This window comes from Carettochelys insculpta, chromosome 1 (genome assembly GCF_033958435.1).
Source record: "Carettochelys insculpta isolate YL-2023 chromosome 1, ASM3395843v1, whole genome shotgun sequence".
NCBI classification, from domain to species: domain Eukaryota; kingdom Metazoa; phylum Chordata; order Testudines; family Carettochelyidae; genus Carettochelys; species Carettochelys insculpta.
In genome coordinates, this window is record NC_134137.1 from 121,389,931 (window position 1) to 121,415,948 (window position 26,018).

Sequence of the window (26,018 nt, forward strand, 5' to 3'; positions counted from 1 at the left end):
AATAATAAAAAAGTTATTTAATATTTTGGTTTTCATATATTTAATTCCCAAATAAAATAAAATTAATTAATTTTATATCAATAAATACAAGCCCATTTTTGCAATTGCACAAATTTTCATTTTGCAATCACACAAATCTCATGTTTATGTAAAATCTCAAACTTAGAAGTATCCCGAATCTTCACAGGAGCCTCTTCCATTTGATTAACCATGGTGTGTGCTTGTTTTTATTTCAACAAAGCAAGTTATATATGTAAAATAACTAAAAAGTACCTTACATTTACATTTAAATTAAATATTATTATAGATGAGTAAACAACAATTTTATACATCAAATGTTGTGAACTATTAATAAAATTGTAAAATAATAAAATTCATATTACGTGTTAAATTCTCAATTAAAATTATTGCATTATATTCAAACAAGAACTGAAAAACTGTTATAAAATCTGCCTAAAACATAATCTATGATAATAAATAATTATGACTTTCCAACAGAAGTGCATTTCCTTTGGTGGTCCTGAAAACTATCTGTTTTCATTTGTGCAGCGCCTCAGTAGGGTTTGACTTTGACATGCCTGGTCTAGTGCTTCACCAATACTGTGTCTGTGTGTCTCTGGACTAATTTTAAGAAGTATTTCTTGTAAAAAAAAACTGTGAAGAATGTTCAGATGATCACTGTTAATTTTAAACAAAAACACTGGATAACATTTTCAAACATGGGTGTCCAAAGTTAAATATGAACACTCTTGTTTGAAAATTTTCCCATTATCTATACATAGGTAGAAAGTGAACAGGAACAGCTAACAAGAGTTTTGTGAGAGTGTCCTCCAAGTCCAAAAGGAGTGACTGTGACCTGTGGGTGAGTTAGTCTGGTGGGTGCTTACCACTGGACTGAAGTATATCATATGATCGGTTTGCCGGGGGCCGGGGGTGGGGGGGGGAAGGCTGTGTCCTGAATCTAGCAGTCTGCCGGGTAAGGCTGCAAGTTTCTTAACAATCCCCTTTACCAGTAAGCGCGGGCTATGCAGGGAGAAGAGGAATCTTAAAAGCCAACTCCTAAGCAAACAGAGGAATCTTGAGAGGGAGTGAGAAATCTAGATATACTTGATTAATGTTTGGTAAACTTATTGCAATAAATATCTCCTCCCCACAAATAAAACAGGAAAAAGAACCCCCCCAAAAAACAAGAACAAACCTGCCAGAGCAAAAAGACTGAAAGCAGAAGTCTAGCAGCAGAGTGGTGGCTATCTAGTTTACTGCACTGAATGCAGTAAGTATGATTACCTGCCTTGTAAGAAGGTGGTGTATGTATGGCCTCCAGAGACCGAGGATGGCAGGGTGAGCAACCTGTGGCTGGCACATGGCTTGTCAACGTAAGCTATTTGTGGGCTGCCAAACAGGTTGTTTACCTCCACAGGCCTACCTGCCCACAGCTCCCATTGGCCACAATTTATCATTACCAGTCAATGGGAGCTGCAGGAAGTGGCACTGGACACAAAGGACATGTTGCCTGCCACAAAGGACCTGTTGGACACCGCTTCTGCAGCTCCATTGGCTGGGAATGGTGAATCGTGGCTAGTGGGAGCTTCAAGTGGGCATACCTGCAGATACAAGGGAAAACAGTCTGTTTATCGACCATCTCCCCACTGTTCCCAGGGACTGCAGACTCACAGGCCAATGCTTGCAGAGCCCTACAATTTCCCAGAAGAACGCCTTCAGTGTGGCCAGCCTCCTTGTGGGTTGCAGGCCATAGGTCCTCTCTACCTTCTGGGACCTATTCCAAAGAACTGCAGGAGTAACCCTCCTTGGGTGCGACATGCCCTCTCAGACCACAGCCGTACTCTCAGGTTAAGCAGTAGGCCTCTCTGCCTCCAGGAACCATGCCTTAGTGCCCTTCAGCATGCCTGGATCTCGCTAGCCCCCTTTCTTTCTCCTGCACCCTGGTCACTTACTGCTGGATTCTCCATTCATGGGATAAGGTCCATCCTGTCATTGCCACCAGCCTTGAGGAGCTGGTGGTGGCCAACAGCCTGAAGGTTACTGAAGTACAGGCTCTGGAGATGACAGTATCTACAGCGGTGGAGCTCAGGGAAATAAATACAAAGACATATGACTTTGCAGGATACAGTCAAGTAGTCTCATGTAGTCTGACAACTTCTGTGCAGTTGAGGAGAATGGATGGCTCAGGAAAGAATAAAGAGGAGCAGAGGGAAACGATCTGATAGTTGGGCCCTTCCCTTTCACACTAAGCATAGGTTTCCAGATGCAGGAGAGAACGCAGGGTATTAGGAAGAGGCAGCTAATCTGGGATTCAATCAGAAATATAGATAACAGGGACTGAGATGACTGGTAGAACTGCCTGGTGAATTGCCCATCAGGAGCAAAGGTTGTGGATCTCTTCAGACATCTAGATCAGCTTATGTGACGTGCTTGTGGGGTGCCACTGGTTGTGATTCATGTAGGTACCCAAGACGTAGGGAAAGGCGGGACAGACATCTCAGAGGCCAGATTTAGGCTGACAGATAAGCAATTGAAGATCAAGACCTCCATGGCAGCATTCTCTGAATATTTCCAGTTTCATGTGCTGGGGTAGACAGGAAGAATTACAATCTCAAGGCAAGGACGAGCTGATGGTGGAGGGAGGATGGATTTAGACTTATTAGAAACTAGGGAATCCTCAGGAAAAGAGGAGCCTATACAGGAATGATGGACTCCACCTAAAACAAAATGGAGCCAAACTGCCAGCATGTAAATTTAAAACAGGTTTTAGAGCAGTATTTAAACTAAGGGCTGGGAAAAAGCTGACAGAGGAGCACACAGTGTGGACAAAGAGAGCCCTTTGGGGAGGCTCTCTTGATGTGGATTCTTTATATCCTAGGAAGGACCAAAGGATGGAAGCTGCTAAACCACAGGTGGGAACTGCAAAGAAACACAAATGAAAAAAGACGCATGCAATTACCTCACATAATGGCAGGCAGCTAAAAAGTGACAAGTTTAATAAGTGCTTGTATACAAATGCAAGAAATCTAAATACTACAGGTAAAATGTGAGCGCCTGGTATTAAACAAGGATACTGGTATAACAGGCATTGCAGAAGCTTGGTGGAACTATGACAGTCAATGGAATTTTTTTACTATCCCTCAATCTGAGGAGGTAGTCTGCAAGAGGGATCACTTGTGAGTTTTTAAGTGGCTCAGAAGCCCAATTTGTGCTCTGCAGGTTTTCCCACAGAAGAGACAGGTGTAATCTTGGAGGAGACAGTTGCTGGCTAGAATGTTGTTCCCTTTTTGCTCTCCCCATCTGAGCTGTGAGTGGGCATATGGTGTGGTGCCATTGTGGTCTGTTCCACATCCAGTCCTCCCAGTTAGTTGGGTTGGTGCCTCCTTTTTTAAAGGTGTACTTTCAGCATGTCTTTGAAATGCTCCTGCTGCCCTCCACGAGCCCTTTTTTCCTGACATACCTGAGAGAAGAGCACTTGCCTTGGTACATACATGTACACACCCAGCAGCCAGCTCAGCGGACATGGCATTACATGACCTGTGCTTCCATTCTGTTGACGTTGGCTGCAGAGAGAACACCGATGTCTGTGCATCAGTCTTCCTAGCTGACACTGAGCATCTTCCTGAGGCAGCATTGCTGGAAAAACTCCTGTCGCTTGAGATGTCCCCTGTAGATTACCCACGTTTCATACCCATAGAGAAGGGTGGGGAGGACAACTGCCTTGCAAATTAAGATCTTGGTACCTGTTTGTAGATCTCTATCACCAAGGGCTCACTTGAGTAATCTGGCAAAGGATGTGCTGGTGCAGTGATTCCTGTATTTGATTTCTAAGAATATAAAAACAGACATAGTGTGTCAGACCTTTACCATATCCCCCCTTTTCTATGATGAAGAGTCCCAGTCTCCGTAATCTCTCTTCATATGGCATGCCATTCTGTTTCAATGTGGGCTGTTTTGGAGAAATGGCTGCCAAGGTACGCCTTCCAGAGTCTCTCCACTGATGCTGATTTGGGGAGTACAAGGAGTGCAGGAGAGGGCTGGTAGCATACCTTAGTCACCCCAATATTGGAAGACCCAGGCTCTGACAGGCAACTGCAAAAAGACTTAGGGTGCTTTGCAGGTTGGCCTATGAGTGTGCACAGAATGACACAGTCATCTGCATACTGAAGATCAGTCAAGCCAGTTCTCATGCTCTTGGATTCTGCTTCAGAGATGTTGGAGATTAAGGAATAGGCCATCTGTACAACACTCAATCCTGATTCCATCAGGAAGGCAGTCATGAATGAGAATCAAGATCATGGCAAGTTAAATGGAAAAAAAGAGTGTTGCAGCAATGCACAGCCCTGCTCGACACCAGTGCAAATGATGAAGGGTTTGGTCTCTAAGTCGTTGCACAAAATAGTAGCAGTAGTACTACATCATGGAGTAGTCTGATGATGAAAATGAATTTCTGTGGTCAAACCCATATGGCACTTTTTACAGGGCATCATGATTGATAGAGTCCAAGGTCTTGATTAGGTCAATCGTGTGCGATGAACAGTTCCTGGTGTTGCCCTCTGTACTTCTCCTGAATCTGTCATTCTATGGAGATCATATGAGTCACGCCTCAGCATGGTCTGAAGCCACACTGTGATCTGGGGAGAATTTCCTCAACAAGAGGGAGGAGACAGTTTAGTAGGATCTGGACAAGAATCTTCCCCGCGATGGAGAGGAGAGCTATATAGCTCTCTAGTCCATCAGTGGAACAGAATAATATTGTACCATGGTGCAACATATGTAGGAATGACAGAGTAGGCCACGCTTGTGGGGGAGTGGCACCACACACTAAAGAAAGCATAAAGTCAAATAAGGTAAAAATCTTAAATGAATCAAACTGTACCACAGAATCTCTATGGACTGAAATTACCTAGCTTGAAGAGTAAGAATACAGCAGTAGGGATTTACTACTGAACACGTGACCAGTATGGTGATGGTGATTTTGAAATACTCCAGGAGATTAAAGTGGCTATAAAAATAAAAAACTCAATAATAATGGGACTTTTTGACTATCCGAATATAGACTAGGTACATGTCACCTTGGGATAGCATGCAGAGATGAACTTTCTTGGCACCATAAATGACTGCTTCTTGGAGAAGCTAGTGCTGTTACCCAAAAGAGAAGAGGCAATTACTTATTTATTCTTAATTGGTGCACAGGACCTGGCCCAACGGGTACTTATTGCTGAGCCACTTGGTAATAGCAACAACAATATAATTAAATTTAACATCCTTGTGAAGGGGTAAGAAACACCAAAGAAGAGCCCCCAGCACTAAGCATTTAAGTTCAGAAAAGGGAACTGCACAAAAAATGATGCTAGTTGAACAGAAATTAAAAGATACTGTCACAAAGGTGAAATGTCTGCAAGTAATATGGAAATGTCTTAAAAATAACATAACATGGGGACAAATGAATTAATTATATACTGCAAATGAAAAAGAAAACATAGTAAGAGGACCAACTGAGCTATGCCAAGTAAAACAAAGTAAAACAAATAGCAGAGCCAGTGGACAACAGTAGACTGATATATGGGATATTTACAACCCCCAGAATGACCAGGGCTTTATTCCCGGTGGGCTGAGGCAGGGTTACCACAGGTTAATTAGAGCACCTGAAGCCAATTAATGCACTGCCAGAGACCAATAACCCCACCATTCCCACTTGAGCCAGCCAGAGGAGGGAAAGGAGAGCTGACCATAGTACTGTTATTGACCAGAGGATCAGAGCACCAGGAGAAGGGAAGCTCTGCCTAAGCAGAGGAGAGGGACTCCTCCAAAACAGAGGACCAAGAGGAACCCTGCCTGATGGAAAAGAGGGTAAGCAGCATGTGAAGCTGAAAGGACTGAGACCTGGAGTAGTGGGTTTATCTGGGTCCCTTTCCCTTATCCCCTAACAGAACTAGCAGAGCCTTAGAATAGGGGTGAGGCAGCCCCCCAACTCACCTCACCAAAGAAAAAGGCAGGGCCCACCATAATAGCATTGGCTATTTGCTACAGTAGTTAGAAAAACTGGAACTTAAATCCTATAGATAATAGAAAGGAACATAAACTCTGGCAATTCCAGTATGAGTGTAAGTTGGCAGATCAACATTTTTGCAAAGGAACCAGCCAAAGATTCAAAAATGAACAGAAAAAAATGTTTAAGTGCATCAGAAGCTGGAAGTTTGCCACTCATTGGGACCACCGGATGACTGAGGTGTTTGAGGAGGACAAGAATGAACAGGCCAGTGTGGAGAAGCTAAATGAATTCACTGTATAAAACTTCACTGCACAGAATGTGTGGGAGATTCCCACACCCTAGCCATTCTTTTTAGGTGACAGATCTGAAGAATCACAAAAGCTCATGACCTAATAAGTCTGTTAGTCTCTAAGGCGCTACAGGACTGCTGGTTGTTTTTTGAAGTCACAGACTAATGCTACCCCTCTGAGCCACATTAGGGGAATTAACAGAGGTGGCTTTGTAGCAAATTGGTAAGTTAAGCACCAATGAGTCACCAGAGCCAGATGGTATTCACCCAAGAGTCCTGAAGGAACTGAAATATGAAACATGAAAATGTGGAACTACTAACTATGTAACCAATCATCAGAGCCATCCAAAGCGGAGGCAACCCCCCCAGTGCCCCAGGCTCCAGGCTCTGGGCATCCTCTCTCCACACCCTGTGCTGCATACTTCATTTTTAGGCAAGGGAGAGGTTTGTGGCTAGACTGCACTGACCTGTTGCTCCTTTAAATTTTTTGTATTCTTATTTCTCTGTAAGAAGAAGCTTCACTTAATAAAATATAATGGAAGGCACATTATAAACATGGAAGGAAATAGTGAGAGAGGCATCAGACACTAACAGGTACTGAGCCCACAGTTGTTGATGACGACGACGACTTTGTAAATATTATTGACATTAGAACACCAAACACCAAATGCTTAGGGATGTAAACTATTTTGTTTGCATGTCTTCTTTCCCAACTGTAGGTGCCTGGCAGAGGAAATGAGTTCAGCACAGATCTGCTCAGGGAGCACATGCAGCTTTCTTTTCTGAAAAAGAAAGTTAAATCTGTTCAGCTGTCTGAAAGTGAAGGGAAGAGACAAAGGTGTCAAATTCCTCCCTGACTTTCAGAATATCAGAAGAGAGCCACAGAATTTTTTTGTCCAGAATTCAGCGATGAGAGTCCCGCAAAGAAACCAAGAGCATCTCTGGTGTCCACAGGAAAATAACTGAATATCAAACATTCCATGTTGTTTTCAGGATTCTCATAGTTAGCACCACTAAAAGCTTTGACTACATTTTACCACAGGTGTGGAACCAGACCTCTTCGTTGCAGGTCGCCAACCTGCCCTATTACCCTGTCTTGGACTTGCCATTTGATTAGCTGAGGACTTCTCTACCAGTGCCCAGTTATTTCATAATTGAATGTACTATGCTGCACAAACAAAATTAAATTTTGTGGAACAATTTGGGATGCAGAGGATTGCCTACTACTATATCATACTTGATTATGTGGCCTACAATAGGCTGTAACAAAACAAATCCTGCCTGTTGACGTGCAGGCATACAAGCTGTAACAGGCTTCACTATGCAGCTAGAGATACTGGGCACCTTGCAGAGGTCTGGCTGGTCTCCAGATGCACAATTTAATGATATAAGATGTCATGACTGCTAAGAAACTGCAAAACCTCTTCAAATGGCGCGTTAACTTTCCTTTTGCTTGTTTTTCTTAAGGAATGCAATCAGACCCCGCCAACTGATTCCCTTTAAATATTTTCACACGATACTGGGATGAACTGGGCATAGGTCTATACAATCCATGAAATCTGTGCAAGATTACGAACTTTGGTGGCCATCGAGCTGTACGCTCTATTTGGCACGTGCAGTCTTTTGCCTTCACTGTGTGGTCTGTCTGCATCCAGGTTGGACTAAATGTTGCAATGGGTGATGGCAAAAGAACGATAATACTGGGTAGATAATTCCTGAACACCCAATTGCTGGAAATTATTCACTGTTGCCAAAAGATTGGTCCATGCCCAGAAGCATAGGGTAAGGGAGGCGAGGGGGAAGTCAGCTTGCCTATAAAGTCAACTGATAGAAGTTTGTGCTCATGTGGAGAAAATACCATGGGTGCCACGTGAAATATTGGGGCTAAAGATTTTAGAAGGGCAGCAGCTATTCTGTTCTGTGGTCCATTTTCTGTAGTACATGAAGGAGGAGACATGCTGTCTCCTTACCTTTCTGGACTCAGATGGTTACCCAAGAGCTCTCAGGGAGGAGCGAGATGGAAAATGAGGCATGTTGCAGTTTCAGATCGTTTTTGTTTTGTACAATCTGTACTCTCCAGTGCTTCGTGTGACAAAGAAGCATAAAGGTGTTAAGACTGGGTAAAGTCTGTGTTTTGATTGCTTCATGACTACTGTGTGCCCCTGAGAGAATCCAGCTGGAACCAGAAGCCTTGGGTGGAATGCTGGGAGAGGGGCATGTTTAAGTACCAGGGAATCTGAAAGGTAAAGCACTACATCCAGACAGGCTTGGCACTGGAGATCAGTGACACTTGGAGGGAGTACCAGATGGAAGGTCAGAACGGTGTGAATGTGCCTAGGGATAGTAAGATTAGGGCAGTGGCTGGTCTCCGTTCAGGAATTTGAAACACCCTCAGGATTCCAGAGCAGCAGAGGCTTGGACTCCCCTCATAACAGCCTGGTGGACTGCTAGGAAGGGGCTTTCTGAAGGACAACTGACAGGTACATCATGAGGACTCTAGCACCTGGTTTTCATTTCCAGGGAGAGAGTGTTCATGAGACATAAAATTCAAATATGCTAATCTGAGAAAATGGAACTTTTTTATCAAGAACTGACACTCCTCACTCCACTCCATGGTGCAGTCTAGCTAGTAAAAATAGACCAGAAATAAAATTTAAAAAGGAGAGATCTAGAATCAGTTTTCAGACATCTGAATGTTACGTGGATGCATGGAAATCTGGATAGACAGAACTCGTGTCACAGTGAAGGATCTGATCACTAACTGCTTCTGTTTACTTAGGTCTCTCATGCAATCTAGTTCTGTGAAATTTACTCTTGGTGAGCATATAGCCCAGAAAGTCATCCTGAAACTGCATCAAAACAGATTTCTTAATCTACTCAAAACAACTGAGTGAGAGAAACCTGAAAGCCACATTTGAGAGAAAAAAGGGTCACACCCATGTATTTCTGGTGCAGTGGAAAGAAAGTTAATATAAAACTGAAAACAGATCCTTCTTCTTCTAACTTTTGAATGACCTGTAGCTGCAATAAGCTGCAAAAAGCTCACGCAGGCTTTTTGAAACTTGTAAATGATTAACTTTGCTGACCTTATTTACATGCACCAAGCAAAGAGAGGAGTTGAGCATTGTTAAATAATGTAGACACTGGACAATGAGCTCATTATATTTTAAACTAGTAAGGTCTAACACAATGGATAATTCTATATATCACTTGAACAATATCAGACACAATCTTTTGCTATCCTCAGCGCACACTCCAGAAGCCCAAAGACCCTTATTTCAAAAATCAGTGCCATAAAACCTTAATCCAAGACCGTCTGATTTGCCCAACATAAGGAAAGGTTACTTAGAGAAACTGGAGGGTCTCTGAGATGGGTAGTCTCTATCTGGATTCTAAATGTGGGTGTGTGTAGGGGTGTGCCATGTGCTGGAACTGTTCATGTTGTCTGTTGATCTGTATGTGCCTAGTGTCTTGATGGTGTGGCTCATCCAAGGCCCTAAGAGGCTCTGTGGGCTGATGCCACTTCAGTTCCCTCTTATCAACGAGAAGTGGAGCTCAGAAGAGAGGGGATGGAGAGTGCAACTGGCATCCAGATATGGACCCCACATCTCAAAGAACCCCAGTTACGCTAAGTAACCTTCAGCTTCTTTGAGTGATGGTCCCTATCTGGATCCAAAAATGTCGACCCACATCTGGCAGGCTCAGCTCTTCATCAGATCTGCAGTCTGTGATCTGGCCTTTACTTCAGTCCACACAATGAATCTGGGGGCCGGGGGGGAGGGAGCAGAGCCAAGTGAGGCGGAGGCAGTGTCATGCAGGGAAGATATAGGCAGAAGCAAGAAAGCAGGGACTGGAAGTAAGGAGCAGCAGGGACAGAGGGATGGGACTCTGCAAGTCAGCGCTCACGGGGGAGAGGAGGAGAGAGCAGGGCCAGGCAGGTCCAGCACTCTGCCCCTCCTGCATGGAGATTTAGGACACAGTTTTCTGCATCCTTGCCCTGCCAGCAGGAAAAAGGGCCTGTCCCAGTGCCCGTCCCTCTACCTGGCAGGGGAAGAGGTGAGAGAGCCTTGCACAGGGATCTGCTCCACTAGATGTGAATATCCATGGAAATGCTGGGCTCTGCCTATGCGGGAGAATAGCCATGGCGAGAGTGGAGGCAGGCACAAGGCACCAGAAAAGGCCCAAGTACAGCCTGGCCGACAGCAGCATCCAACACTGAAGTTGGGTGACAGCAAAATGGGTGGAAAAGGCCTGAACACAAGCCCAAGTGACCGCCTTACAAACGTCATTCCAGGGAGCATCCACCACGAAGGCCCATGTTGCAGCATATGCCTAGATATATTTGGCTGTGAGCCTGTTGGGGGGAAGTGGGGGAAATGTACGCAGGAGACCATATAGCAGTCTGCCATGCAGAGTGCAGAGGGCACAACTCTGGCAGCACTTAGTGATGGTGACAAAGAAGCAAGGAGATATTTGTAAAACGCAGAAGCATGGGAGATAAAAAGTCAATGGCATGGAACACATGCTCATGGTGGGAGGTTTAGCATAAAAGGTTGGAAGGTGCTTGCACTGGTTGAGGCCACCTTGAGGGACAACTTGTCAGAGAGGTGCAAGACTCTGTCTTTGTAGAAAATGGTGAATGGTGGGTCCTATCATCATGACCGTGGGTTTGCTAACTCAACATGTGGATGTAATGGTCCCCAGACAGATGGGAGCAGATTGCCAGGAGTTCACAGATTGGCTTAGTGAGGGCAGAGACACAAGATCAAGGTCCCAGAAGGGGGTCAGTTTATGCACAGTTGGGAAAGTTTTGAGAAGGCCATGAAGAATGTGGGAGGTGGCCGGGTGAATGAAGACGGAAAACTTGACCATCGGGGGAAGAAAGGTGCTACACATCATCAGGTGAGGTTCAGCTATGGAAGGGTCCAGAGGAAGGAGGCTGAATGGAACAGGAGGCTGAAGGAGATGCAGTTCGTCTGTGGGAGGTGGCAGTCTGGAAGTGACCAGAGGCCTGTAGCATGGAAAGGAGCTGACCCATGGTAAGGGCAGTTCAGTCATCGCTGTCAGAGGGGACACCCCACTGTACGTAGGATCACATGTGCAAGTCCATGCCATCCCAGTGGAGCGGACAGAGCCAGAGGTGACGGCAGCGACTTCTCATGCAACAGAGCCTGGCACAGGGAGGCACCGATGCATTTTAAGGCACTCACAATTGGGAAGCTGTCTTTACACAAGTGGCAGTGCTTCTTATGAGCACAATGGGTCTCGGTCAGTTGTGGCAATATCGCCAAGAAGGACTGAGAGAGTTGTGCACCTTTTGTGCAGAATATTGCGCTGTCGGATCCGTGGGTTCTGGATCTGGTGGTACGCGGCAGAATTGACACCGTCATAAGGAACTTGTGGAGGCCAAATTCTCTGGCTTCACGAGTTGAAGCCAGAAAGCAGCAGGAGATGGAGCAGTAGCAGGCAACATGGGCTTCAGCCAAGCAGTTGAGATAACACTGGTGCTCATTCATAGAAAAGGCCCAAGGACACAAGGCACAGCACTGGAAGCCAGATTCCCTAGCCATAGTCCAAGATATCTAATTAATGGACAACTATATACCAGCAGGAGAGAAAACTACGCACAGACAATGAGTGAAGAACAGTTCTCTTAGCAAGTTCAGAACACCAAGAAACAGGGGTCCCAACTCTGGCCACACAGTGGTAAGAAGAGATCACTCAAAGAAGTTACTTGCACATGCAAATTACAAGAACATTTTCCACAGAATAGCTGCGTCCCTGACAGAGCTGTTGGACAGGCCGTCACATGCGCAATATTGTGAAAACATGGACAGAATGTAATACAGAACAACACGTTGCCAACTCCAATTTGGGATGCACTTCTGTTTAATGTTAAAACACAGCTGAGGCTATCAGAGCTATTTCGTGAAGAGTGGAAGAAAAGCACTACAAGCAGTGCATTGCAGTGGGCCTCTCTCAGTACAGAACGTGATAGTCATCCTTGCACTCACACCCTAACACACAGATTTTGTACTTCAACATTCTGTATAAACACGTCTTAATATAGGCTTGTAACCCCATACACCTTTTGTTGAAACCTCTGCTACTTGGGAGGTAACCAAGGAAAATTCTGGTTGGAATCTCTGATTTCTGGAAGGAAGCAAATCCACTCGGGGGGGCCTGTTAAATGTCTGTCTCATGCACAGTACACCCTATGGTTTGCTAACTCCACAATCCCCAGCTATTGTAGCAGGTGGCAGAGAAACAGTTTTTCAGAGAATGATGGCCTATTTTTTTCATCCAGAAGACAGAAGCGGTACATGAAGCCAACTAGCAATGATGCGTTCTTGGTGGACATAATCATCAGTCCCACGATCCGTTCAACTGCAAAAGTCTCTGGAGGCAAGTAATGCCTGGAGCACCATCTCAAAGTCCAGATTGAACAGGAAGCAGTACAGCCTCCTGGCCATTGTCATTATCAGGCTATCCAGGCACAACAAAAAGCCCAGCAGAACCCCACAACTGGGTGTCACCATGACAAATGGAATTCTATAACCCTCAACTGAGGGCAATCCTACACTTTTGGAAAATTCTTCAGAATGTTTTCTTCTTATTTACATTAATACAGTCCACAATGTTTTGTATCACATTTTCTTCATCCTGTTGCTGCTCTCTCAGGCACAGAACACTAGAACTGGAAGGGACCTCAGGAAGTCATCAAGTCCAGTCCCCTACCCTCGTGGCAGGACGAATCATCATCTATATTATCCATTTTAGATATTTATCGCACCTGCTCTTAAATGTCTCCAATAAGGGAGATTCTACCACCATCCTAGGCAATTTATTCCAGTAATTAACCACCATGACTGTTACAAAATTTTTCCTAATCTCCAATCTAAAACTTCCTTGATGAAATTTAAGCCCATTGCTTCTTGTTCTGTCATCAGAGTTTCTCCCTCCCCCTCGTAACATTCTTTTATAGGTGCTTGAAAGCTGCTACCATGTCTCCTCTCAGCTTTCTCTTTTCCAAATTAAACAAACCCAATTCTTTTAATCTTCTCTTATAAAGTGTATTTTCTAGACCTTTAACCATTTTAGTTGCTTTTCTCTGGATCCTTTACAATGTCTCCACATCTTCCTAAAATGTGGGGCCCAGAACCACACACTGTACTCCAGCTGGGGCCTAATCAATGCAGAACAGAGTGGAAGAATGACTTCCTGTGTCTTGCTCACAACTCTCCTGTTAATGCATCCCAGAATCACGTTTGCCTCTTTTTTCCCTGCAACAGCCTCACACTATTAACTCATACTCAGCTTGTGGTCCACTACAACCCCTAGATCACTTTCTGCAGTGCTCCTTCTTAGGGAGTCCCTTCCCATTTACAAAGAAAACTGCAAAGAAAAATGTACAAAGCAGCACTCAAACAAATTTGGACCCAGCTCCACTTTAAATTCATTAGACAAATATTTACACAAGTCTCAAACCTACGCAAGTCACACAAACCACATTCTTATGCAGTATCCCCTAACTTTGTTATATACAATAGAAAAGAAGTGTTAAGGGCACAGACTGTCAGAGGCGAGACTAGGACTCAGGAGTTCTTGACACCCAGCCCCGTGCTTAATCCACTAGAGTATGTGGCCTCTGGGACCATTGCCAGAATACTTAAATGCTAGTATGCACATTAAAAGGTGGTTTTTTTGCATGCTTCAGTGTGAATAATTGTCAGCCACTTTCTAGAGCCATTTTGAGGGGACAGAGAGAGAAATAAAAGGCAAATGATTACAGTAAACCCCCGACCTGCACGATTGTGACTTGTGCTTTACTTGTGTGGGGTTCCCAGGGGCTGGAGAGCACTGCTGCTCTGCCAGCTCCCCGCTCCAGACCCTGGCTCCCCCAGCTGTGAGAAGACAGGGGACAGACAGCCACAGTGCACTGGTCAATTTCCTGGCTCCTGGAAGCCTAGGGGAGCTGGGAGCCAGGCTGCCGCCTGGTCCCCGGCTCCCCTCCACTTGCTGGATCCAGGAAACTGACCAGGGCTGGTGCCCTCATCAGTTTCCTGGCTCCCCTGAGGTGCACGGGAAATTTGAACTATGCAGGGGTTGCAAGAATGCAACCCCCCCATAAGTCAGGGGTCTACTGTAAACATTTTACGCAAGTATTTCCACCAGTTTTGTTAAACATACTCCAGACTTCATCTTTCCAAAAAGAAATGCAGCCGAGATACCTACCATCAGTACTATTCCAGCCTTTGTTTTACTCCTTTTGTGGGGCTATCTTTTCCTCACACAGCAGTCCTCACAGAGTATTCCCAAATCTGCCTCTCCCCTCCTCACAACCCACTATAGGGGGCAACATAAAAATCTCTCTTTATATATTCTAACAAACCTTTCATGAAAAGTTTAATCAACAGGATAAAATTGTCAAAGTGCTATTCATATTTCTACTAGCTGTAATAACTTCTTAACACAGAAGCCAGAAACAGCTTTTAATCATCTGGTTTTTATAAAGATATAAACAGAGGAAGTGACAAACAGTACATGCTTTCCAACTAATATTATGCTCTCACTATCCTAAAAATAGAATATTTCATAAACCTTTGTTTTATTAAGTCAGAACTTTAGAAACAAATTATCAGTGTTCTAGGAAGTCTTCTTGGTCTAATATAGCTCCCACAGGCAAACTGCTTGTCACTGGTATAACAAAATCAACAGGGCTGAGTACTATATAAATTTTGACTCAGTTCAGCTGATAAATTATAGGGAAACTTTTTCACATCCTGCAGGAAATAGACACTAGTACAATCCATTGTTTTAAAACTATGGCCACAAGTTGTAAGTGAGATGGAGAGAGAATTGAGGGTAAACAAAATGGATTTCATTGCCTTTAGAAGTCTCTCTGTGATGTACAGACAAAGAATCAATGTTACCAGAGAATATTACAGACTGAACTGGAACAGCAACTACAACAATTCCTTCATATTGTGCTCATAATTGTAGGTTATCGAACCCCGTATTTTTAAATAAGCAAAATTACATGTATTTTAATGCAGAAGTATGTTTCACTGACTAGTACATACAAAACAAATGGCTACGGACGTATGTCATTTATGGTATAAGTATTCATTTTCCTATAAACAGGTGCATGCACACATTTACATATAGATCAGACAGCCAAAATATTACAAAAGTTATAACCACACAGTGTATCTGAGTGCCATTTCCGCATTCCCTGCAAAGCAAAACATTGCCCTGTTCAAGACTATGGTGTCTGGGGGGCACCAACACAAACATTCACTGTTTGCAAGTGACCTACAATATTAAATTCTTATTTAAGAAAAATGTTTCTGATTTTATAAAGAGAATCTGATTCAAGAAGAGACTTTGTAGATAGCAATTAGCAAGGGTGTCCCTGAAGTCTACAGTTGCCTGATACCAAAGTTGTTAACGAGACAACTTCATGATTTTTTTAAAAAATTGGGTAAGATTCGAGTTTGTGCCAGAGCACTCTCTAAACCAGGGATGGCCAACCCACGGCTCTCAAGTTGCACGCGGCCTTCTGAGCTTTTCAGTGCAGCTCCTCACAGCTGCGCACTGGGAGTGCCGCGCCTGCTGCGCTAACGTGCAAGATGGCAGGAGCTGCAGCGGCAGCTCTGATGAGTTACTGTCATGGAATTAGAGCAGGGGAGGTGGAGCGAGGGGGTGCCTGGCTCTGGGAGGAGGTAAGAGCATTAATTTACAGCATGGGTAGAGGCGGGAGTGCCTGACTCCACGGAAGCCTGGCTCTGGTGGGGAGGGCATAGACCCATGTATTTTTTTATATTATATAACACATTTTAATATATCTACATATGAGGTATATTCATTTTATATATGTAGAGCTATAAAAATATATCTCCCTATATATATATATATATATATATATATATATATATATATATATATATATATATCATATGTGGCCCTTTACACTCTATCCACCACTATCTTGGCTCTTTGTCTCTAATTGGATGGCCATCCCTGCTCTAAACAGTATGCTTCTCACTCCTGTCTTCTCAATACAATTTATAATGTATTTTCTGCTCTTTGTTTACATGTAAGTTTTCCCATTCCAAAGAGAGTATGACTAAACAGGAGAACAGTGTAACTGGCAGCATGTGGGAAAGCTGTCATATGAACAAAGAAGTTGAAAATAAACAATTTTTCTTGAGAATCTTCCATTTACTAACAGTGGGATGAACAGCAGATCTTCTTCTTAAGGTAGACACAACACACTGCATAAACAACCTTAATTCTGGTACTTCCCAACTCTTAAGAGTTTGAATCTGCAAGCTTAATAATGTTCTTTTCACACAGTTTCTTTGCCTGTAGTAGTAGTAATAATTTTAGGTGGCGCTCGTAACCCTAATTTTCAAGTTGACAACACTCCTTTAAGACTGAACAATTATCTGCAAGATATTCAGGATATGTTGTAGGTTGTTGCTAGTCATTCTACTTTACACTATCCCTATAGTTTAGTTTTAAACATAAGGTAAATTACAAAAATTTAGATTTGAATTAAATCAACACAAACCTATACGGGTGAAACTGATTTGATGGACCAAAATTTCCCCCCAAATCATCTACTTTAAACACACACAAACACACCCTTCATTACAAATACCAATGTAACTTCAACTGTAGTAAATAATTACACTTTCATATTTATGTCAACTTATTTTCTGTAATCATTTGATGGCCCTAGAAGTTGCAATGATAAATCTCACCTGCACTTCTGAATCAGCATCAACATGCTGCAGCTGAAACCAAGTGTCTCTGTTATGGTATTTCTGCAGGTCTTCCTTCTGTATAGCTACTTTTCCTGGAAACAGAATAAATGAAGAAGTATTGTTTAAAACACACAATGGTGCCACACAAGATTCATTTCAATAGGACTTCAATGTAAAAAGATCTTTTTGTTCAAAGCAGCGGTATAATGACAATAATCCACAATCAGAGCCACAGAACTATGCAAACTAGAAAGATGATACATTCAATATTCTTTATGGCAATGAGGCTTTATCCACTTCACATCATGAAAGACACTGCAACTGCTAACAGTACATTCATTTAACACGCTGGAGTACTGTACAACATGAATCTGATTATGATCACGTTTATAGTAAAATACCATGATGCTACAATAAACATCTGTCAGAACCTTGAAAAGCTACTGACATTTTTCTGCCATTTGAATTTTAAAGGTAAATTAGTTTTAAACATAAGGTAAATTACAAAAATTTAGATTTGAATTAAATCAACACAAACCTATGTGGGTGAAACTGATTTCGATAGACCAAAATTTCCCCCTATATCATCTACTTTAAACACACACAAACACACCCTTCATTGCAAATATCATTAGTTCCAATAGGATATTCCAGGCTTTGTGGTAGACTTGGACTCACAACAAATCTAGTGGACACAGCTCTAATACATGCATTTTTTATTTTATTTTTTAGCAGAAATCACTATTGAAGCAGGGGACATCAGGTTATGACCCCTACATTTTAATTCCAGCTCTGCACTAGCTGGCTGTTAAACTTCAAACTTTACACATAGAGGTCATTTTACAACCTTACTTACAAGGTATTTGGAAACAAAGTTTGCAGAGAGCCATCCACCCGAGGACAAGAATTATTCGTTGTACATACAGGCACACTACTTCTAAATCTACTTCAAGGAAAATACACCCTACCATTACCTTTACATTTTAACTCCACCTAGCACTTATATAACCTAACTAAAATAACAGGCTTTATTTCCATGTGTTATGAGATGATATGTGAGCAGTACGGCCCAGATTTTGAAAGGTTTTAGATACTGATACACATGCCTAAGTCCAACTGAGGAGTGAGATTTGGGCCCCTAAATCAGTTAAGCGTTGAAGCACACTGCAGCAATGCCAAAATACTTTTAAAAACCTGGGCCTATGGCTGAAACTTTCGCCTCACCCAGATGGCCATAAAGTGGATTGTACAGACAATGTTCCTTAAGCTACATTCTACGGAACACTGGTGTTCCATGAACAACTCTCGGGTGTGCCACAAGCATCTGAAACTTCTTGCTATCATACACCGATGGGATATATTTTCCATTAATAAAACCAGATACAATATTACTTCTGCACTGCTAAATTACTTCATTTTGTTTTTGCTGTATATATTGCTGTTGGGGGAGGTGGGGGTTGCCTAATTTTTTTTTTTAAAGAAATTTTTCATAGATGTTCTGCACAAAAATTATTATTTGGTGTTCTGTGGTCTCAAAAAAAATTAAGAAACACTGGTGTAAAGCACTCTCTGATGAGCAATGAACCTTTTTGGAGAAGGATAGGAGGGTTTTGTTTTGTTTTGTTTACAGAGCAGCTGTACAACAGGAAGATCAAAAGGCAGTCCCAGAAGACCTTGTGATTCTCAGAGAGCAGCTCTGGCCCAGGTGTCCCAGAGTCTGACTCATAGAGGCACAGTGAACAAAGTATTTTAACTTGTGAGAAAAACAGAGTTACAAGACAGCTGGCTTTTCATGGAAAGGGCACTGGTTTGTAGCGGAGGTTTCTGCAAAAGGGAGTTGCCTGGGTGCACTTTGTTCAAGGAATTAGGACTTGTGTACTGTTTGTAAATTACTGTCACGGATTTATCTTCCAATGGGAAACTGACCTGCCAAGGCCTCCAAATCTACCGTGGCTCGCCAAAGTGTCGGGGATATTCCTACTGCACACAAAACTAGAGCTCATGTACCTTCAGATATTTCCAAAGCGGGGACTAAACTAATAAACTCCTCACTTATCTGACACTCCAGCTTGATTTCTTAAAAGAAAACTTGAATGAGCATTGAAGTCCTTAGGGAAATTTTATAAACCATGTTTTGAAATAGTCCCTGCCCAGGGTTCAGTCCTTTTCTCTGTTGCATTTGGACTCTTCCACAATATTTCTGTTTCCTGTCTGCTCCCAAGTAGCCATGAGTTATAGCTACTACTGGCCGTCTTGTCAACAACAATCTGCTTCCCATCCTTTTAGCTCCAATTCATAAAGTGCCTTGCACAGCTGGCGGGTATAAGATGCCACAGAAGGTTAAGCCTCTCCAAACAGCCAGCATGCGGCCTTTGGACAGTGCTGCCACTGAAAGGGTAGGCACCACAACCATGGCCCCACCTATGTGCCACTCTAAGGATACGTTCCTGCTCTTCCCCTGAGGCTCCACCTCTTCCTGTCCCCACTCTGCCTCCATGGGGGGCCTTGTAAGAGGGGGTGAAGAAGAATGTGAGTGGTGAGTGGCCAGCTGGCCATCCAGAGCAGTGTTTCTTAAACTTTTTGAGACTACGGAACACCAAACAATAATAGTTTTTATGCAGAACACCTATGAAAATTTTCTTCAAAAAGTAATTGTTGTCAGTTCAAAAATCAAAAAACAGACAGAAACACAAACAACAAAAACAAACTGAAGTAATTTATCAGGTATCATAGCAATGAAGAAGTAACATTGTACCCCAGCTTTAATAACAGAAAATACATCCCATCAGGGCATGATAGCAAAAAGGTGTCAGATGCTCGCACTACACCAGTGGCTTGTTTACAGAACACCAGTGTTCCACGGAACACAGCTTAAGTAACAGGATCCAGAGTGAAGGAGAGGCCAGGTAAGGGACAAAGAGGTGTGAGCAGCAGGGGCAGGGAGCTCAGGAGAAGGAACACGTGCCTTAGGGAGCTGGGGTGGAGCACGGGCAGGCCTTAGAGAGAGGAGACAGAGCAGGGGTGGGTCCATAGTCTGGGCACCAGCAGCTTCCCCAAATGGAGGAGGCCAACAGTGCCTTGCCTCCTCTTGGTGGCCAGGTTCCTAATTCTGTGCAGCTTCTGTCTTATTCCTGAAGTCCCCCATCCTCAGCTCAACACTTCCCCCTTCTTGTCCTTTGGAGGTCTTTGACCCCGCTAATGCCTGGATATTAAAGTATCACAGGGGTAGCTCTGCTAGTCTGTATCTGCAAAAACAATAAGAAGGCCCATGGCACCTCCTAGACTAACAGATACATTGGAGCATAAGCATTCGTGGGCAAAGACCCGTGACAATGCATCTGATAAAGCAGGTCTTTGCCCACAAAGCTTATGCTCCAATATATCTGTTAGTCTATAAGGTGCCACAGGACTGATCGTTTTTGATTTTAAAGTGGTGAACAACAGTACCAAATAGGGAGCCAGAAGGTTCACTGTTTTCACTGGACGCACAGAGTTAATGACTTTCACATATTAGGATACCAATCATTAAATCACACCAACCAACAGTGTAAGACAGCAGACATTTTAACTATTTACAGGGAACAGACTGCTGGTGAAGTTATGTTATAGAATGTCTGTATAACGGTTTATGAACATGTACTTTCCAGGCCTCAAGTTATTATGATCAAAAAGGCAGCACCGTGGCAAACTGGCTTCTCTAGGGAGAATCTGACAACTATAAATTCACATGTGATCTCTTAAAACCTTCTTTTCATTCTCATTTGAAGTTGTTCATTCCCTTTTGCTTCAGATTATCCTTATGATACTCTTCTAATCCACTAAGGAAGTCCTCAGACTAGACTCTGTGTGTAACAATTAGTTGGTAAGCAACGTCCCTGGCATACTTCATCAGCTAATTCCATTCAGAGTCGCCTTCATTTCATGGCACTTTCCCATAGAAACCTCTCAGGCAATTTAATTTACAGCCTACGTGGCAGCCCTTTATGCAGGCCCTCATTCTTCTACTGGATCTGTGCAGAGTTCTGACATCTTCTTCAGAGCTCCAGCAGGGCCAGCTTGTACTGATCTGACTGCAGGGTCGGACATATAGTACATAATTACCATATAAATATTTTTGGACAGTGGATTCGTTCATCCAGATCCAGGTGGATTAATATGGAGGTGTAGCTGTTTTGATTAGTAAACTAGAAAGCTCTATTTTGCTAAACATTGGAATGCAATTCATGCACCGTGTCTTTCTGCAGAAGTGAGATTGCAAGTGACAGATGGCAAACACACAGAAGCTACATCTTCTGTATTTGTTATCCTTTTCTCTCCCTTAGGCCGTGTCTACACGTGCACGCTACTTCGAAGTAGCGGCGCCAACTTCGAAATAGCACCCGTCACGGCTACACGTGTTGGGCGCTATTTCGAAGTTGAAATTGACGTTAGGTGGCGAGACGTCGAAGTCGCTAACCCCATGAGGGGATGGGAATAGCGCCCTACTTCGAAGCTGAACGTCGAAGTAGGGCACGTGTAGACGATCCACGTCCCACAACATCGAAATAGCGGGGTCCGCCATGGCGGCCATCAGCTGAGGGGTTGAGAGACACTCTCTCTCCAGCCCCTGCGGGGCTCTGTGGTCACCGTGTGCAGCAGCCCTTAGCCCAGGGCTTCTGGCTGCTGCTGCGGCAGCTGGGGATCCATGCTGCATGCACAGGGTCTGCAACCAGTTGTCGGCTCTGTGGATCTTGTGTTGTTTAGTGCAACTGTGTCTGGGAGGGGCCCTTTAAGGGAGAGGCTTGCTGTTGAGTCCGCCCTGTGAGCCTGTCTGCAGCTGTTCCTAGCACCCTTATTTCGATGTGTGCTACTTTGGCGTGTACACGTTCCCTCGCAGAGCCTATTTCGATGTGGTGCTGCCCAACATCGAAGTTGAACGTCGACGTTGCCAGCCCTGGAGGACGTGTAGATGTTATTTATCGAAATAGCTTATTTCGATGTCGCTACATTTCAATGTAGTGTGCACGTGTAGACATAGCCTTAGTGTGGTTTTGTCTTGCTTTGTCCTTCAGGAAACAAGGACAGACTTCAGCAACAGGTTTACCACCATCTAAGAACATGTCAAGCATGGTTTGTCCTTCTTAATATTTTTTACAGTTAAAACAATATTGTTAAACATGGAAGCTTTACTTCGTACTTTAACTGAAATGTTTTAATTGTTCTTTCTTTTTCTAAATCTTTAATAAAGCTTAAAATGATTTGCAATGGTATTTGCCATCTGCACATCTGGAAATCTCTGTGCATGGAACCCTGTGCCTTGTTCAAAAGTAGAAAGGTTGCTAATGTTGGCACCTTTAAATCTTTTGGCCCCACTTCTTCCTTTTACATTAACACACCACACCTCAGACTACTCACCACACTCATAACTCTCCCCTCACTGGGGCTATGTCTACACCTGCCTCCTTCTTCGAAGGGGGAATGGTAATCTGTCTGATGGGAGATTACTAAGGAAGTGCTGCAATGAATATGCAGCACTTCATTAGACTAATTCTCCCTCTCAGCAACTTCAAAGTGTTGGCATGCTGTGTAGCCGTGGGCACTTCCAAGTGCCTGTGCTACTTCGAAGCGCCCTGGGGAGTAAAGGTGATTGGAAGTAGCATGGGCACGTCAAAGTACCCATGGCTGCATGGCATGTTGGCACTTTGAAGTTGCTGGAGGGGCGGAGAATTAGCTCAATGAAGTGCTGCATATTCATTGCAGCACTTTGTTAGAAATCTCCCATCAGCCTGACTACCGTACCCCCTTCAAAGAAGGGGGCAAGTGTAGATGTAGCCTAGAGGGTCCAGAACTTCCTTTGCCAAATACAAAAACCTACTATCCCATACATGAACAGCTATTAGTGTAGGGTGCTTTGGTAAAAGGACACGTGCAAAATGAGAAGTTCAAGGGACAGCTTTAATGGTGTGGAAATGGGTAAAATGTGGGCCTGAGAGTGGAAAGTAGAGGGTAGGTAGGGTTGGGGAGCATTAATTTTTCATTTCCTTGCTCATGTGGTTGTATGTTAGTAACATAAACCTTGTTTCACAATAATTGTTATTAATAATGTTCTGTACATAATCCAAAAACTACGTCTGTTTTCCTTCTAGTTATTAATTTCTACATGTAAATGCAATTGGATAGATTGTACAGATTGGTTTCTTAAAATACTGTTGTGTGTAACTGAGTCATCTGTTTCTTTTTTATTAGTGGCTACACTTGTATTAGTTCATTGTTTTATTACACCCCTATGTATCTAGTGGATGACAGTCACAGCTTGCTACTTCCCTTAAACTACAGGTTGGATTTCTCTAGTTCTGCCACATCCTAATCCAGCATGATTTTAGTTAGGTTGGCAACCATTTATCATGGGTGTGGCCAAATTTCCCACGGCCCCATAAAGTTTGTTTATGAGTCCTGGCTCTCAGTGTTTTGTGCTGTTATTCTCTAATTTACGCCCAATGCCTTCTAAGAGCCCAGTAAGCAGTGAAAGTGTTGGTAATGATGATAGGCAATAATGACCTCCCACAGTCCAGCAAATTCTCTTGTTCAACATCAGTCAGGCCCCAAAGTTGCCAATTTAGAGAAGTTCAACCTGTACTTCAGTGCACTGCACAATGAAGGCAGAATTAGTTCTCTCTGCCTAGAATCTTGATTTTTTTTCTTATCAGTAATTCATTGTTCTAGATAAAACTTCATACTATTTACCTAATAATATGCTGGGTTTAGCGTAGGTTTTTTTTTGGGGGGGGAGGGGGTTGTGTGGGTTTTTTTGATGGGGGGTTGTCTTTTTTTCATGCCAAGAGCAAAGTTCTACTCAAATTCAAAATGTCACAATGAGGACTTCAAAGTGAAGATTTTTATCAATGTCAAACTCTGATAGTCTTAAAAATGTGTCTCTCTTCAACTTTGAAGTATTCATTTGAGAAAGGCACAGCTTTTCAGCAAATGTGTCAATGCAGATGGTGGAAAGAGAAACTTTCTCCATTCTACAGGATTGGACAGAACTCTCCAGGAGTTATGGTGCCTGCTGAAGAGGAGGATTTATATTAGGATACTCCAAAATTAGAGGTAACAAATCTAATTTGCCTTTAATTGCTTTCACTTTGCTGTAGCTCCTCTGGGGAAAGTGGGTTGTAGGAAAGGACATAACCTATCAGAACTCTCCAAGTCACAAATGGCACATTTCACACCCACCAAAGACAGGTTTGCAGAAGTCACAAAAGCCCAAAGTAGTGATAAATCAATGTGGGCACTGCACAGCAGAGAGGGATGATTTGCACAGAACTAAACTATGCCTTCAAAAACAATGAGAAGTCCTGTGGCACCTTATAGACTAAACAGATATTTTGGAGCATAAGCTTTCGTCAGCAAAGAGTTCCTTGCTAACAGCTTAGATCATGTCTACGCTACTCCATCCCATCCTCCATGGATCTAATGTACGCAACCTCCACTACACAAACAACGTAGCTGAATTCAACGTACTTATCTTCTTTCCCAGTGGTTTACTGGAGTTGATGGGAGAGTGATTAGAGATCTATTCACTACATTTAGGCAGACATGACAAATTAATCTACAGTCAATTGACTGCTGCAGCATTGAGCCACCACCTACTGGAGACAAGCCCTGAGTGGGCCAGAACACAACACCTAATCACCACCTCCTCCTCACTCATTCCGGCCTACTCCATGACTCAAGACAGCACTGAGAAATTCTCTTTGGGATGAAAAGCTCCTTTCTCAGGTAGCAGAGGGCCAGGACAGTGAAGTCATTCTCCCCACTGCAAAAAGCACTTATATACCGGATTTCATTATAACCAGGTTCCAGTGTGTGTGCATGTGAACACTTCACCAAAACAAACAAAAAAACCCACACACTCTACTCAAAGGAGGAGTCTTCATGTTTGAATTACGGGTATAAGTTTCCAAAATAAATAGAATCTTGTAATCTTTTCCCTTACACAGTTGTTTATCTACTGCTTCAATCTGAAGTGTATCTGGCATAGGAAGGGTATACAAGATTAACTATTCTCTTAGTGCTGTGCCAAATGATGAGGTGGCATGTTTCCCGTTTTTAACTAATCTGTACACTCAAGGTCACTGGCATGCATCCTGAGTTGCTCACTGCATGCCCACTAGAATACCAGCTCTGGCTGGGACTACAGTGGAGGTGTTTTTCTTCATTCGTTCCTCTCAGGATTTGGCTAGGTTAAAGAAGTCGTCTCCTCCTACAACATTCTGCTGTTATCTGCCTCGCTCCCTGCATGCCAGCTTTTTTTTTCCCTGCACTCTTTATTTTCTGTCATTTAACACTTCCACCAAAGTGAAAGGGCATATACAACATACTCAGAATTGTGAATTAAATTAAGGTTATCTTCTTTGAGATGAATTCTGTATCTCCACACTCCTCTGGATGCTATGACTGGTACAACCCACATGGTAGAATTCTAGCAGTAGCCCTCAGAACACTCACTCGCCTCCCTTGCCCGTCCTTTCAGAGACTACTGAGTGCCCCAGGGTGAGGATTTGCAGTACTTTACCCAACCCTGTCTAGTAAGGAGGCATCTGAGGTAGCCAGGAGAGGCAAGCAGATGCATGAATACGCTGAGTCTGTCCCTAAGAACCTCAGTGATGGATAAGGAACCTTCACTTCTCCTTCAAGAGTCCTCTGAATACTCCCACTCCGGTTAGATTAATAAAACAGTATTGTGACCCAAGATCATGGGACCACAAAGTTCTAATTATATAAGGACTGCAGGACTAGCTTTGCCAAATCTTGCATCAGAGCTAGATTCTACTTTTTACGTGGCAGTATGAACAGAACAGCTCTCTTTATGCAGGTTCTCAATTTTCTTAAAACGTAGATAGAGTCAAGGCCTCCCTCCTTTTTTTTAAAATTGTAAAATTATTATGAAAGCCTCTTTCTTTCTAATCTGGTGATACAG

The 26,018-nt window shown here is 43.2% G+C and overlaps 1 protein-coding gene across 2 annotated transcripts in view; it reads right to left on the reverse strand.

The window, feature by feature from the left end:
* RASA3 (RAS p21 protein activator 3) overlaps nucleotides 1-26,018 on the reverse strand; it is a 205,485-nt gene that overhangs the window by 73,717 nt on the left and 105,750 nt on the right. For both annotated transcript variants that reach the window (XM_074990917.1, XM_074990928.1), the window contains exon 4: nucleotides 17,057-17,151. In XM_074990917.1, coding sequence (XP_074847018.1) covers nucleotides 17,057-17,151 — 95 coding nt within the window. The remainder of the gene's footprint in view (nucleotides 1-17,056; nucleotides 17,152-26,018) is intronic.